At 34.9% G+C, this 13,151-nt stretch overlaps 1 protein-coding gene across 5 annotated transcripts in view; it reads right to left on the bottom strand.

Annotated features, from left to right (window-relative positions):
* The window catches only part of SLC4A7 (solute carrier family 4 member 7), an 83,532-nt gene that overhangs the window by 6,574 nt on the left and 63,807 nt on the right, over positions 1-13,151 (bottom strand). For all 5 annotated transcript variants that reach the window (XM_085226376.1, XM_085226375.1, XM_010712878.4 and 2 more), the window contains 11 exons: positions 11,004-11,137; positions 10,211-10,456; positions 8,323-8,428; positions 6,359-6,520; positions 5,257-5,370; positions 4,645-4,806; positions 4,134-4,385; positions 2,006-2,074; positions 1,407-1,580; positions 945-1,076; positions 191-291 (listed from right to left, as the gene is read on the bottom strand). In XM_085226376.1, the coding sequence (XP_085082502.1) occupies positions 191-291; positions 945-1,076; positions 1,407-1,580; positions 2,006-2,074; positions 4,134-4,385; positions 4,645-4,806; positions 5,257-5,370; positions 6,359-6,520; positions 8,323-8,428; positions 10,211-10,456; positions 11,004-11,137 (1,652 nt within the window). The remainder of the gene's footprint in view (positions 1-190; positions 292-944; positions 1,077-1,406; positions 1,581-2,005; positions 2,075-4,133; positions 4,386-4,644; positions 4,807-5,256; positions 5,371-6,358; positions 6,521-8,322; positions 8,429-10,210; positions 10,457-11,003; positions 11,138-13,151) is intronic.

Here is a 13,151-nt window from a genome sequence, read left to right on the forward strand (position 1 = left end):
CCAAAACCAAAAACAACAAAAAAACCCCACACTGTCATAGCACCAGGGGATATACCTTAATACTTGCTAATCAAGGCTGTTACTAGCTTGAGGAAAAAAATTAAGCTCATACATGACCAACTGAATATGAAGTAAATTATGGCATTTGATAGAAATATTTCTTAGTAAGAAGACCGACATACTATTATACCTGTATTTTAGAGTCTTTACAGGAAAATTCAAAACATTTCCTTCTCCATACTGAAGGTGTACACTCTCATTGTCCTCTGTCTGAAGCATTCTCTCTGCCTCCTGTAAATTTTAAGTATATATTTTATAAAATTTTTCATACAGAAGAAACCAAGAAGTTTGCACATTGAAAGTATTTTAATAGTGTTATGGGGCAAAACACTTCTCTGTAGGTACTGCAGCTGAAAGCACAACATCTAGCTAAGATCATAACATTTTTAAGTTTAAGAAATTCAGCTAGTTGGTGTACAGCCAGTTGATTCTTTTATTGAGAAGTTACGCGACTATTATTCAGTTATACATCATTACCAACTAGCAGTTGGTTTTAACCATCATTCTGCATACACCCATAAGGAGAAGGTCCTTTGTATGGTAAAGTTTTTCTACTACTTTAAGCAGAGTCAAGATTCCTACTTCAGTTTTTCTTTCCCATCCATTCATATCTACCTTCGGACGTTATGAATGACAGAGATAACAACATGCTGCACTAAGAACCACTTCATTCTGCTTTGCTTGCTAACTTCACAAAGAAGTCATAATTTGTAACATCACTGAAATAGTGAGATGTCCTTCACAGCAAGTAACTGTTGCTCAATCAATAAGTTTCATTAGTAAAGGATTTCAAAAGGTATGTTTGGGTAAAAGAATTTCAAAATGTCACTAAGTGTTTTTCTGTTAACTCACAACATGTTCAGTTAGAGTATTTTTATACTTACTGCTTTCTCTTTTTTCTTTTTGTCATCTTCTTTCTTCTTTTTACTTTCTGGCATAAGATCGTCGAGCCAGCTAAGCTCTCTTTTGGTAAAACATAAATCCATGAGCTTGCGAATGAACACTAACGCTAAAACCTTAAGAGAACCATAAAACGAATCACTGATATTAAACCATTGAAATAAATACCATCACACTACACTTTCAGTACATTCAGTGTTTTTAACTGTAGCCTTTTCTCCTAGTACCAGTTTTATCTTACTGCCAAGTCAGATCATTTCCCCTTTTGTAGCTTTTCACAGCTGAATTGCTTTCTTTCAGAGTTCTCATGTTCAGAAGTGAACAGCTTCTGAAGTTTGTGTCTTTCTCAGTCCCTTCCCTCATAAGGTAGCAAACACATTCTGAAGAGATGTTGGATGATGCACACACTTTTGGCAAATGATTAACTTGTAGAACAGATCACTTACCATCATAGGGAAAACAACAGCAGCTGCAGAGGCTTTAATCACCCACAAAAGAACGAGACAAGTGAGCTGAATAACTGTAAAGATATGGACCTTCCAGAGTGGTACATAACGCAGATATATCAGGTCAGGTTGATGCTTGGCAGGCATTCCAAACAATTTTATACGGTCAAAAAACTGCAGTGAAATATAAAATCATCCTTCAGTTAATGATTTTCTTCCTCCCCAGAAGGAAATATTTAAATAAAACAACATTTTTATGAAACTCTAGAAACAAATTAATCCTAATTAAAATACTAGCAAAGATCCATGAAAATTCAAGGGGCTGGGATCTCTATTGTTTGTGTTCCTTTCAAACAACACTAGTATAACTTCTTAAAATATTTCAGAAAATTTATTATTCAGCTACACTACTGAAGGAATAAAAGCAACATAACTGAAGACAGTGGTAAGAACAAACACTGAATGTGATACTGCAGAAATTATCCTACATCCTACTCAGACAACATAGGTTAACTTTATTGATTCTGATGTAAAATAACACCTTACATTTCCCTTTTCATTTAAACAAAAGCAAGTTGTTCCACAAAGTCAGATTTTACCTGAATGCCTTTTAATGAAGACACTCCCATGTAAAGAAAGACGCCATACAAAACTGGCATTGGAATAAACTGCAGAGGAAAACAACACCAACGGAGTTACTTGTAGAATCAACATGATACAACTCAGCAGTTCATACTACCGAAAGACTTGAACCAAATTATTTTAATTCCTACTTTACTTATGTGAAAATCTACAAAGGTTAATGCTCTATTTATAGAAGGAATAAATGCAGCATTGAAAAGCAAAAATAGCTGCGAGCTGCAGAAGGACCTGTGTCATCTCCCTACAGCTAATATGGCTGTCATCAGGATTAAAAAAGTAGTTCAGTCTTGACTGCCCGTGGACTACAGTTTCTAGGTTGCAATCAGTGTTTCTATTAATGCTAACAATGTTGGTTTAAGTTGCTATTTGAACTATACTGGGACAAGCAACTTCGTGGAAAATGTCATATGAAGTTTGATTTTTTTTCCTCACTAACACAGTATTTCCAGAGCACATGAAACCATATGAAACCATATGAAACCATAACTTAATTTTTTCTGGGCTAAATTTCCAGTAAAATCAATTTAAAACTTATTAAGATAATGAAGTTGTCCACTGATTCCGGTGGCACCTGCATCAAACATGTGCAGCCTACACAAAGCAAATGAAGCCACTTTGCTACCAAATTGATTGAAATTCTGAGTAAAGAAATCTTAATACAAACTGCTGCCATCAAGCCTGAACAAAAGCCTTCACTGAAACTTAAAATAGCGTGGAATAAAACTATGCCTTAGGGATTAATTACTCTCTGCTAGTACTTCATTAGCATTAACTTCTACTGAATTAAGTCAGCGTACATTCACACATAAAACAAAAGCACAGAGTGTGCAGTTCAAGGTATTGTCCTCCTTTCTTCTTTTGAATAACAGTCACTCACAGTGAAAAACAAAAGTATTTCACAGAATGAATGATAGTAATCCCATTCGTATTACCCTTGATCCCATAACAAACGCAGGTTTGCTTTCCAAGAATCAGCTGCTAAAAAGAGGGATAAACACCAGGGTTCAGCAATCAGCACCTTCAGCTTTTGAGCAATAATAAATTTTAGTATTCCTGATTTTGATTCTGATAGTCTATTATACAGCTAAGCTCCTGGTGGCTTTTCTACCACAGATTGATTGATCTAAATATTTGTTTATAAACATCACCTTATTATTTTTAAATCCCTAACGCCTTTAACAAACGGCCAGCTATTTTATAAATATATTATATATTTATATAATTACAAATAATAATTTGTAATTAGAATTACTAAACTATGGCTGTATGTTCACGGGTTTATTTTCTACCACCACTTTTTCTTGCACAGCTTAGAAGCTACCTTAGAACTGAAATGTGATCTGTCTTTGAAGATACTTTTAAGTTCTTTAAAGATATTAGCAATTATGCACTTTATGGCATAACTGCTATTTTGTAATTTAAAAGTCAGTTTTAGGTTGGGTTTTTTTTTTTTTTTATTTCTCTCTCCTAACTGCTGGAGCTCATGCAATGGAAGCTCACTGAACTAACAGAAATTTAGAGAAAGTGAAATTTAGAGGCCCTAATTTGACTCGCAAAATCTCTATTTCACCGCCATTTCACAACACTCTGAAAGATAATCTTTACATTTTAGACCTCAAAAGCAGCTTAAAAAGGTAAAAAAGAAAGAAAAGAAGACAATGTCATTTCTGATTATCACTTCTTGAACTCGATTTCTGCTTCACTGGCCACATAAAGTTACTTGTGCAGAAGTAATATAAACACACTCCTTTTCTCTCTCCATTTCTATAATTCTTATGTGAATATATAACTATTCTGGGTAACAGATTTGGGAATCTAAAAAAAAAAAAAACACTAGCAAGAAAATCATGCAACACAGACAAAGGTTGCTTTCTTCTCTACTCACTATACTTTTAGTCTGTTCAGTTTTCCAACAGCTCTCTCCACTGGCTTTTTCTATTCAACCAACACCAAAAACATAGTTTGATAATGGATCTAAACATGCATTACTTTACTTAATAAGATGCACTAACATTACAAATATTATATCCCAATAAGAAAATCAAAAGAACAAAGAAAATCCAAGTGTTTTGGTAAAACTCCTACCTTTAACACAGAAGTCATGAACACTGATAGCCCCATCAGGACAAAAATCATCAATCCTGTCACTCGCTGCTCCCGGATTCCCAAAAACTTTGGTTGCTCTCCTGGTGCAGAACACTCAGATTCAACTTTCAGGCTGTTAACATGACTTATAGACAGGACAGTTGCTGCGACAAACCACGGTAAGCCCATTATGGAGCATACTCCCAACATAATGCCAACCATGAACAGATCAAGATGATAACCACAGCCTTTCTGTGAAACCAAGCAAAGAAATCTATCATTCAAAAAATTTTCTATTGATATGACGCGAGATTTATAACTTACTCGGTAAATAACATTTATATGGAAGTTACAGATTTTTAAAGTGCCTGCCAAATTATAGTCACTCCGTATTAGTCAATATACCCATCTATTTAGTAGCTACTTATTTTGCAGACCTAGACTGGATCTGATTTAAAATAAACATGACTTATACAAAACTACAGTTTTGTGAAAATGAATAGACTTTCACCTTCAGCTTATGCTCTTTTCTGTTTATAATAACAGCTGTTATTTGCTGATCCATGAAAATGAGAATGGTACAGAGTAAAGCAGGAACAGCAGCTACCAGGAGTGTCCACCAAGGATTGCCTCCAAGAGGGTCTATGAACCATCCTCGGTCCTTATGTGTGGGCTGGAAAAAATAAACAAATACTCACTAAAACAAAGTAAGATTTCATTGCTACAAATACTACCTGCAGAGAACATGTAAACAGTCTCATGTAAACAGTCTCTTAAATACGAGCTTTGATTTCTCCCCCTCACCCCTCCAGTGGCTTTGACCTAAAGATTGACTCACTGTTAAATATGAATGTGATATGGAAAAAAATAGAACATCCATTCCATTTCTTTATTTCTGCATGTTTGCAGTAAAGACTACATACTTTTCCTTAATACTACTGCACGAAGCAGTGTTTTGTCAGGAGAGACACTATTCAGAACAAAAAGGGGAGATTACTTTAATCTCCAATTCAAGTCAAAAAGTTAAATTCCTGTTTTTATTTAGTACTACTATTGTACTGTCTATGAAGCTGGAAGCACTTAGGAGGCTTTTTTTTTTTTAAAAAAAGGCTTTATTTCTTACTTCAAATTTCTCTGGAACGTGAAGCTTAGGAGATGGCACTCCTACTAGATAGTCAATCAAAACCATGATTACAATCGTCAGAAATACTGCAAAGTCACTGATAGTAGAACGCACCTATAAAGAAAAAAGCCTGTGTTAACTCTTGTTGTTTCATCATTATAATTCACATTAGCAAAAAAAGAATCTACTTCCCTACAGATAGTGAAGTCTCTTTATATTATACTACATCACTGAACATTACATGCATTTTATTTTTATTTTTAAATTTAAGCTGCCTGCCAGCATAGCATGAAGTTGAGTATTCTGTACATCTGATAATCCCATTTAAAGTTATTTAGTACAAAAAGCAGATTGCTTCACATTAACTTCTTCCTCATTTTTCTGTCCTTTTAGCCTGGTTGAGAGGAGGGGTCATCACAGCTAGTCTCCTGGAGCATAATTTAGTAAAACCACTAAATTGTTCAGAAATCAATAATAATACATTTGATGTTCAATTTGTAAGGGAAAGATATTTTCTAACAAATTCAGGTTATCAAAGGTGACTTCGTTAAGAATTAGGAACACTCTGTAGGTACAAGATGAGGTCCAGAGAAGATCTACCCACTTTATTTTGCATAGTAGAAATATATTGTATAAATCAGCCCAAGGACTATCATCATACTGTCTGCTATTAGAAACAGTAATCCCTCTCAGGAACAACTCAACACACTTCCAACATCATCACATTGGAGAAAGCAGCCAATTATTCTACACTACTAGACAAGGGAACCAGGAAAATAATCCCTCCAGATGCCACCAGCCATTAGTATGAAACACAGACATGCTCAGATTCATATTCAAAACATTTTGTTACAATGGCAAGAAAGAATACTAAGTATTAAATTTGCAGCAGTTGATTTCTTTAATATCTTAATTTTTTTGAATTTAAAGGAAGTGTTGCTTACCATTTCCTTTTCTATCTTAAAGGAAATACAGTTAAAGTTACACTCTCAAAACAAAGTTCTGAAGCAAAATAAACAAATTCAACCCTACTAAACCATATTAATTTATTCTATACTAATATATTTGCTACAAAGTAACAGTCATCGCTAATTGTAATTACCTTAGTTGGGAAATAGCGTTTGGTCTTGAACTGCTTAAGGAAAGAGGAGAGGAAAAACGTTGTAAAGAATAATATGACAGACCAAAAGAGAACATCTGGAATATATGGTCCATGATGGCCACAAGCAGATCCACGAAACACACCATGAAATTCTAAACATTCCTGCAAAAGAGAAAACTCCTTCAATTTCTAAATTTTTAGTCATTTAATATACTCAAACTTGTAACCTACCAATAGCAAATACATATAAAAACCTTCTTTTGGAGATTGTGGCAATTCTTTCCTCCATCAGTATCTCATCCTGAAACGCCAAAAAAAACCTGTCTGTTCCAGAAGAGTCACAGTAGCAATTATTTATCTTTTTCAGGATCTCAAAAAGCCCCAAATAACTTTTTTTTTTTTTTTTTTTTCCCCCAAATCACATTCACCTAATTTCTATTCTATTCTCAATGCATCAAAAGACTGAACAGGTAAATTAAGGCTGAGATCTATGTTCAGGAAAAGCAGACTATTCATCATCAACTTTCAACTTGCTGAACATAAAAACGAGATGTCCTCAGTTTCACCTCTATTCTGGAGTTTTATACTGATACGATTAAAGGAAAAATGGATTCTTAGAAAATTAGATTAATCCAAATGACAAAAAAAAATTCTAATGTAGCGGAAAAATATTTTAAGTAACAGAACTGAGTAAAAAAGAAAAATCATCCTTATCTAAAAGGCTCACTGAAAGGCAAAGAGAAGCAGACACAGAGCACAAGGAAAGATGAAGTCAACAAAGCTGGAAGTAATACTTCGACAGCCTAGTTTTTAAACAGGCTTGTTTATGAAAATAAGTAAGTTAGATCTATATAAAAAATTCTCCCAATTAAGAACTGATTTTGATTATAAGCACTACAAAATTTGGATCAGTTTTGCCTGAGAAAAGTAAAATTGTTCTAGAAACTAAAGTTACATAAAATAAATAACAATATAAAAGAAGTTTTAAATACTACATTCATTGCCTTTCTGGGTAATCACAATAGACTAGGAATAGACAGGTGACATGCAGAAAACAGAACATCTAAAATTCTAGTATAACACTAAGGCTTTTAATAGTATTCCTGCTGTGCAAAACACATCCTAATTTCAGTGTAAGCCCCCAGATTCAGACACCAGCAGAGCCCATACACAGATATTTACTGCCATTTTAAATATCTGGAGAAGGCTTAAGGAGGCACATACAGGTAGCAAATTTAACACTAAATCTACAGCCAATGCAAATTATACTAAACGTAGGTGTAGACCAGATGCTAGGATATACTACAGCCACTTAGTATATCTATGTTTAGGTGACTGATCACATCCAAGGGATTAACCAGATATGGCTGTAAAATATCCACCTCAGAAAGTACTGCTTCCACACTTATTCTTGCAAACATGTTTTCTTTTAACCTTCAATTTTCCAAAATATTATTTTCATCCAATCAAGTTTTAAGTAGCTTCTCACACACATTTATACCCATGTCTAACATGATCTGAAGATGTGTACCTGCCAGCACATTTTAACTTTAATTTCTACCTTTGCATTTTCTTAAAAATCCACCCTTTCCAGGAAATAAAAGGAAATTATCTCCTAAATTAAAAAATGTTTATTCTGCTCATCATATTCATCTGCACTTCAGGAAGAAGACTGCTCTGCCACCAGTATTCACGTGGCTATCTCAAGCAATCATTTAGGACACTAGTATTTACTGTCACAAAATCAATTATCCCAAGCAGTACAATGCCTGCTCAGCATTATAGGTGCAATAAAAGAACTGCAAATACAGTTTTAAATAAAACAATCCATGCTATGAAAAAGTAACCAGATAAGAAATATTAATCAACACAAGTATTAAGTGTTGCGAGATTTAGTTTTTGTTTGTGTATGTATGTATAAAAACGAAGAGACAGATACAGATATCTGCCTTTTAGATACTCACAGTTACTGTAAGGTTACTCCATGCGATAGTTTCCACAGATTTATTCATCCTCCCCCAAGCCTTCAAGGTTTCATTGCTGGGGTTCTGAGGCTCAGAACATACACATCTGAGGGCATGGAAGGAAAGAAAAAAACAAACCAAATGATACGCTTGTAAGTGCAGTCTCTTTTCAGCTGGGACAGAGTTCTTTTATTCAGAGTGCCTGGTATGATGCTATGCTTTGGTTCTAGGAGAAAAACAACACTGAGGACACACTAATGCTTACAGTTGTTGCTAAGCAGTGTTGTACAGAGCCAAAGCCATTCACAGCAGAGGACCTGAGGAGCTGGGAGGAAACGGCCAAAAGGATATCTCTTATCATATCACATCACATGGAAAGTTTTCAACGCAGGAGAGGGAAAGAAAAAGAAAGAAATCAGAAGGACCTTGGGCCCCTTGAGAGTGCCACTGAGGATGGAGGTTTCTGTACACCACACTTCCCATGCCCCACTGCAGGGTGAGGATTTGGTGCTGCACATAAACTAGAAATACATTCGTAGCCAGGGTTTATCCCAGTATTGTATGAAAGAAGCAAAGTACAAGTCTTCTCCTAGCATAAAATGAACTATGATTACAAGAGGAAAGAGATGCTGAGAGTCACAAAGATGTGACCACACGAGATTTTACAGATGGGACAAAAAACATATATCTTTTAAAGAATTAGAAGAAATAAGATATTGACTAAAAACTAGCAGATGAGTTGTTAAAACAGACTAGCACCTGAAAACAAAGTGAGCGAACTTTATTCGCGTACTGTGAAATTGTTATCATTTGGATTTTTTATTTTATTTCATTCATTGCATGTGAAGCAGTATGTGAAATAAGACAAAAATTCAAATATCACCTTATAACAGTTAGGGACTAAAATATACCATTATCTGACAGTTAACTATGCATTGAAGATGAATCAAGAACAGCTTGGTGGACTATGTGAACTGTGCAGATTTTTCTCCATTAATGGTTAGCAGACTCTCCTTCTGTGTTAAGTGTAAGCTCTCGATTCAATTTAATGCATTTCATAAAAGCATAGCCTAAGCTTGCAAAATGTACACTGAGGTGCAAAAGAAAGCATCAGATCATCAAAAAATAAAAAAGCACTGAACATGGTATGACAGTTACTTAATGCTGATTTCACGGTGTAAGCAAACTACTTTAAGTCAGAAACAGAACAGCTATACATTAAAAAGTAGATAAGATGCACAACTTCCACATCAATCAAACATGAAAAACGGTACATCTAAATAGCTTGCTTACTGCATTCCTTAAATGAATTGATAGTCTTACTGCTAATTATTAAGATGAAAAGAAACAGTAACTCTACTAAGGCAAGATATTTTTTAAAAGTGGTTGTATTTTTTATTTTTTTTTTTAATAAGAGAGTAGAGAAAAATAGGAAAGGAAATTCTAAAAAAGTCAAATATCCCTTATAATTGCAATAGAAAGCAACAGTGTTTATATACGTTAACTCCTCATTTTAGCACAGTTCTATGCCTCTGCTGCCTGGAAATAATCCCCACCCAGGTGAGGGAAGCCATCATGATTTCCTGAAGTGGCAAGGCAAAACCCCTGTCCAGCTAATGGAACGTAAGCTGACCTTTAATCAAGCTGCAGATAAATCAGGCATTGTCACAACCCCTCATCTCTTTAAACCACACATAGCTAATAGAAATTTCAATTCCACAGCACCCTGAATAGAATTTTTCAGAGATTTCTCATGCTCCTGCCACCCCCAGCATTCCTCATGCCCTACCACTAAGAGGCACACACTGCAGTTTCATAAATGATATGCCATTATACAATACACATTTCCCTTATGTATTGTACTAACAGATATTAACTTGATACTTACGAATATAAAGTCAGTCTATCCAAATTATTGTGCATATTGAAGGCATACACTTCTCCCAAATGAAAAAGCTTTTCCAATGCCTCATAAATAAATATGATGCATATAAGCGCTGCAAAAGCTTCCTCAGTAAATCGAGTGATGTAACAGACAAGGCTGCTGGCATCTGTTGCTACAAGCACTATGCATAAAAATGCAGTCCACAGACCAATGCTAGTTCGTAGGGAGAGGTAGGAAAGCCCATAATCCCTGTACAAAAGAAATTAAAATAAAGTAATTGAGTCTAAAATCATTTATTATCATATTCTATTTAAAAATGGATACTGAGGCCAAGCTCTGCAGGTGTTCACAGCTTTACTCATCCCTGATTCTAGTTTTGAAGAAAGCAGAAACTTTTATCTTCCTCTGGTGCTGAACAACACTGCAAAGTATCTCTAGGACTGAGGCTGCTACTGCCTTAACCAGGAAGCATCATGAGGATGTTCTGTCCAGAACAATTTGGATAGTTCTTCCCCAAGGGCAGATCAATCCCTGTCCACCCCTGCAGAATCAAAGCCAGCATCCCCACATAAAAGAAGAAAAGTAAGTTCTGACTAAGTCCCACCCACTTCACCACTGGCTTTCCCACCAGCTAAGTGCTTCAGAGCTTTGCCAAACCACATGCACACCTCAGTTTCTTGCTGCTGCCTTGATATCTACACAGTCATCTACTTTCAAAACATGTTTTCAGTTACAGTTATCTAACAGTCTCTTAAGTTACACAGTTCATCAGGGTAATGCCAATGTCACTACTTACCTGCAAAACTTAAATAATATTTTTTCAAATACTAGAACTGGTCCGGTACTCCCCAAAATAGTAAGAGGTTGCCCAGCAAAGAGAGAATAGGCAATCCCAGTTAACGAGGCTCCAAAGAGGGATTCTATTGCACTCTGTTCAGGGGAAAAGAAACCGCTTTGACTATGCTGCCTTTCAGGTTAGCACATAGCATCACATCTGCATAAATACATTTTTAAAATGCATTTACATGGAAACAAGACAAGATGTAAAAATATTACAATTAATATTAATGTTTGAGACACTGTTAGCACTGTTTTGCAGTAACAATACCAAGGACAAAAGGTTTGGAAAGCTTTGCTCTCGAGAAATATAAAGCCATCCAAAACCATGAGAACAAGTTACTAGTCCTGCTAACTAAGGAGGAAAAACATACCAACAACTACTACCAATTGAAAAACAAAATTACTCAATACGTAGTATACAGAAAAAGTTCTCTCTCCCTGTAAAAAAAAATATATATATCTAAATATATATACATATTACAACACACCTGTACTAAAACATGGCACAGTGTGCTGCATCAAGCTTGCATCAGTCAGCCAAGCATTACAAAATGAAACAACAAAACAAAACAAAACAAAACAAAAAATCGACAAGGTGGTGCAGGGGAAGTTACTGAACAATACTCGTTTTTGTATACACGACACCATAAATAGATGAGCTGTAAACCAATGTCCCACCTGGTAATGCATTTCTTTTAATTGAAGAAAGATACACATTTTAGTTCTTGATTTGCATGTTTTACTATAAATATTATTTTTAGCAGGAAATGTTATAATATACCTCAAGAGAAAGACGAGACTTTCTAGAACCTTACATGATGTTCTTGTAAAATATCTAATATACCACTTAGAACCATGAAAATTAATACATCACAAATTATGGGGTTTGCTGTGGAATTTTCATGCATTTGCTACTTTGTAACAACATGAGCTTAAGAAAATAAAAATTATGCAAACTTGAGCCCAGTTCAGAAAAACATCTAAAATAGGTCAAAGGTGTTTGCTGAACTGGGGTTATTACAAATAAAAAAGCATGCTCCTTTTTTCATTATGTTAGAAAAATACATATATATATATAAATACAATCTCTTACTTAGCTATTGCCTTTCAACTACTGCTTTTGGCACAGTCAATGCATTAACCTGGGGGCTGTCAATCAAGGTGGCAGGGACAGGAATACTGTGGAGGTGATGACCTCTGGGAATGTGAGGAAAAGTTTCAAACACAAACTGTGTACCTTACAGTGTCAGCTACAGTGCTTGAACATGTGTGTGCAGTAACTAAGTTTTATATTCAATGATGCACACCAAGAATCTGAAGGCAGGAACAAACCCGCAAACAATTCCAGATAGCTAAAAGAAAGAAGGTATTTAAGAATCAAGCTTTAAAAGGAGAATATTTTCATAATTATATGGGGTACATTCATAAATTATATCAACATTTAGATAATCACAAGAAAACCCATCCCTACATTTACAGTGGCAGAAATAACAAGTGCAGAAGTAAATCACATTTTTTTCTGTGCTCTATCAGCTTGAAGAAATACATCAATAAACAAATATTCAAGTCAGCTACATTACTTGAAATTGATAAAGGTTAACTAAATTTTAATTGAGAACATGTTTAAAATTTGGTCTAAATATCACAAAGAATTTTATAGTATTGTAAACTTGACCAGAATTTTAAGTTTGTAAAGGGACATTTCTGGATTTACCCTTTCCTTTCCCCAAAAGGACAGAGCCTTATTTCTTTGCAATAGATTTAGAAACAGAAAATACACTTCAGTCTAGTTTACTCACACGCCATTTAACACAAACTATAAGTTATTAACGTTGCTGATAGGAGTACTCCTTCCTCACTCCAAAACCTAAAGTGCAACCGAACATTTTTGGTTAAAAAAGTGTTGGTGTTACACACTGCCAATGTAGCAGTACCAGAAGTTTATGGTTAATATCCGAGTTACTTTCAGTGAAGAGTATTTTTGGCTTTTAAAAAACTTATCTCTTTTTTTATTTTTATTGATAACATACCACTGGTGAAAGTAAACACACATCCTCTCCATTGTTTAAATACACAGAATTGACTGCTACCCGTAACACTGTAG

The sequence above is a fragment of the Meleagris gallopavo genome, chromosome 6 (genome assembly GCF_905368555.1).
Source record: "Meleagris gallopavo chromosome 6, MGAL_WU_HG_1.1, whole genome shotgun sequence".
NCBI lineage: Eukaryota > Metazoa > Chordata > Aves > Galliformes > Phasianidae > Meleagris > Meleagris gallopavo.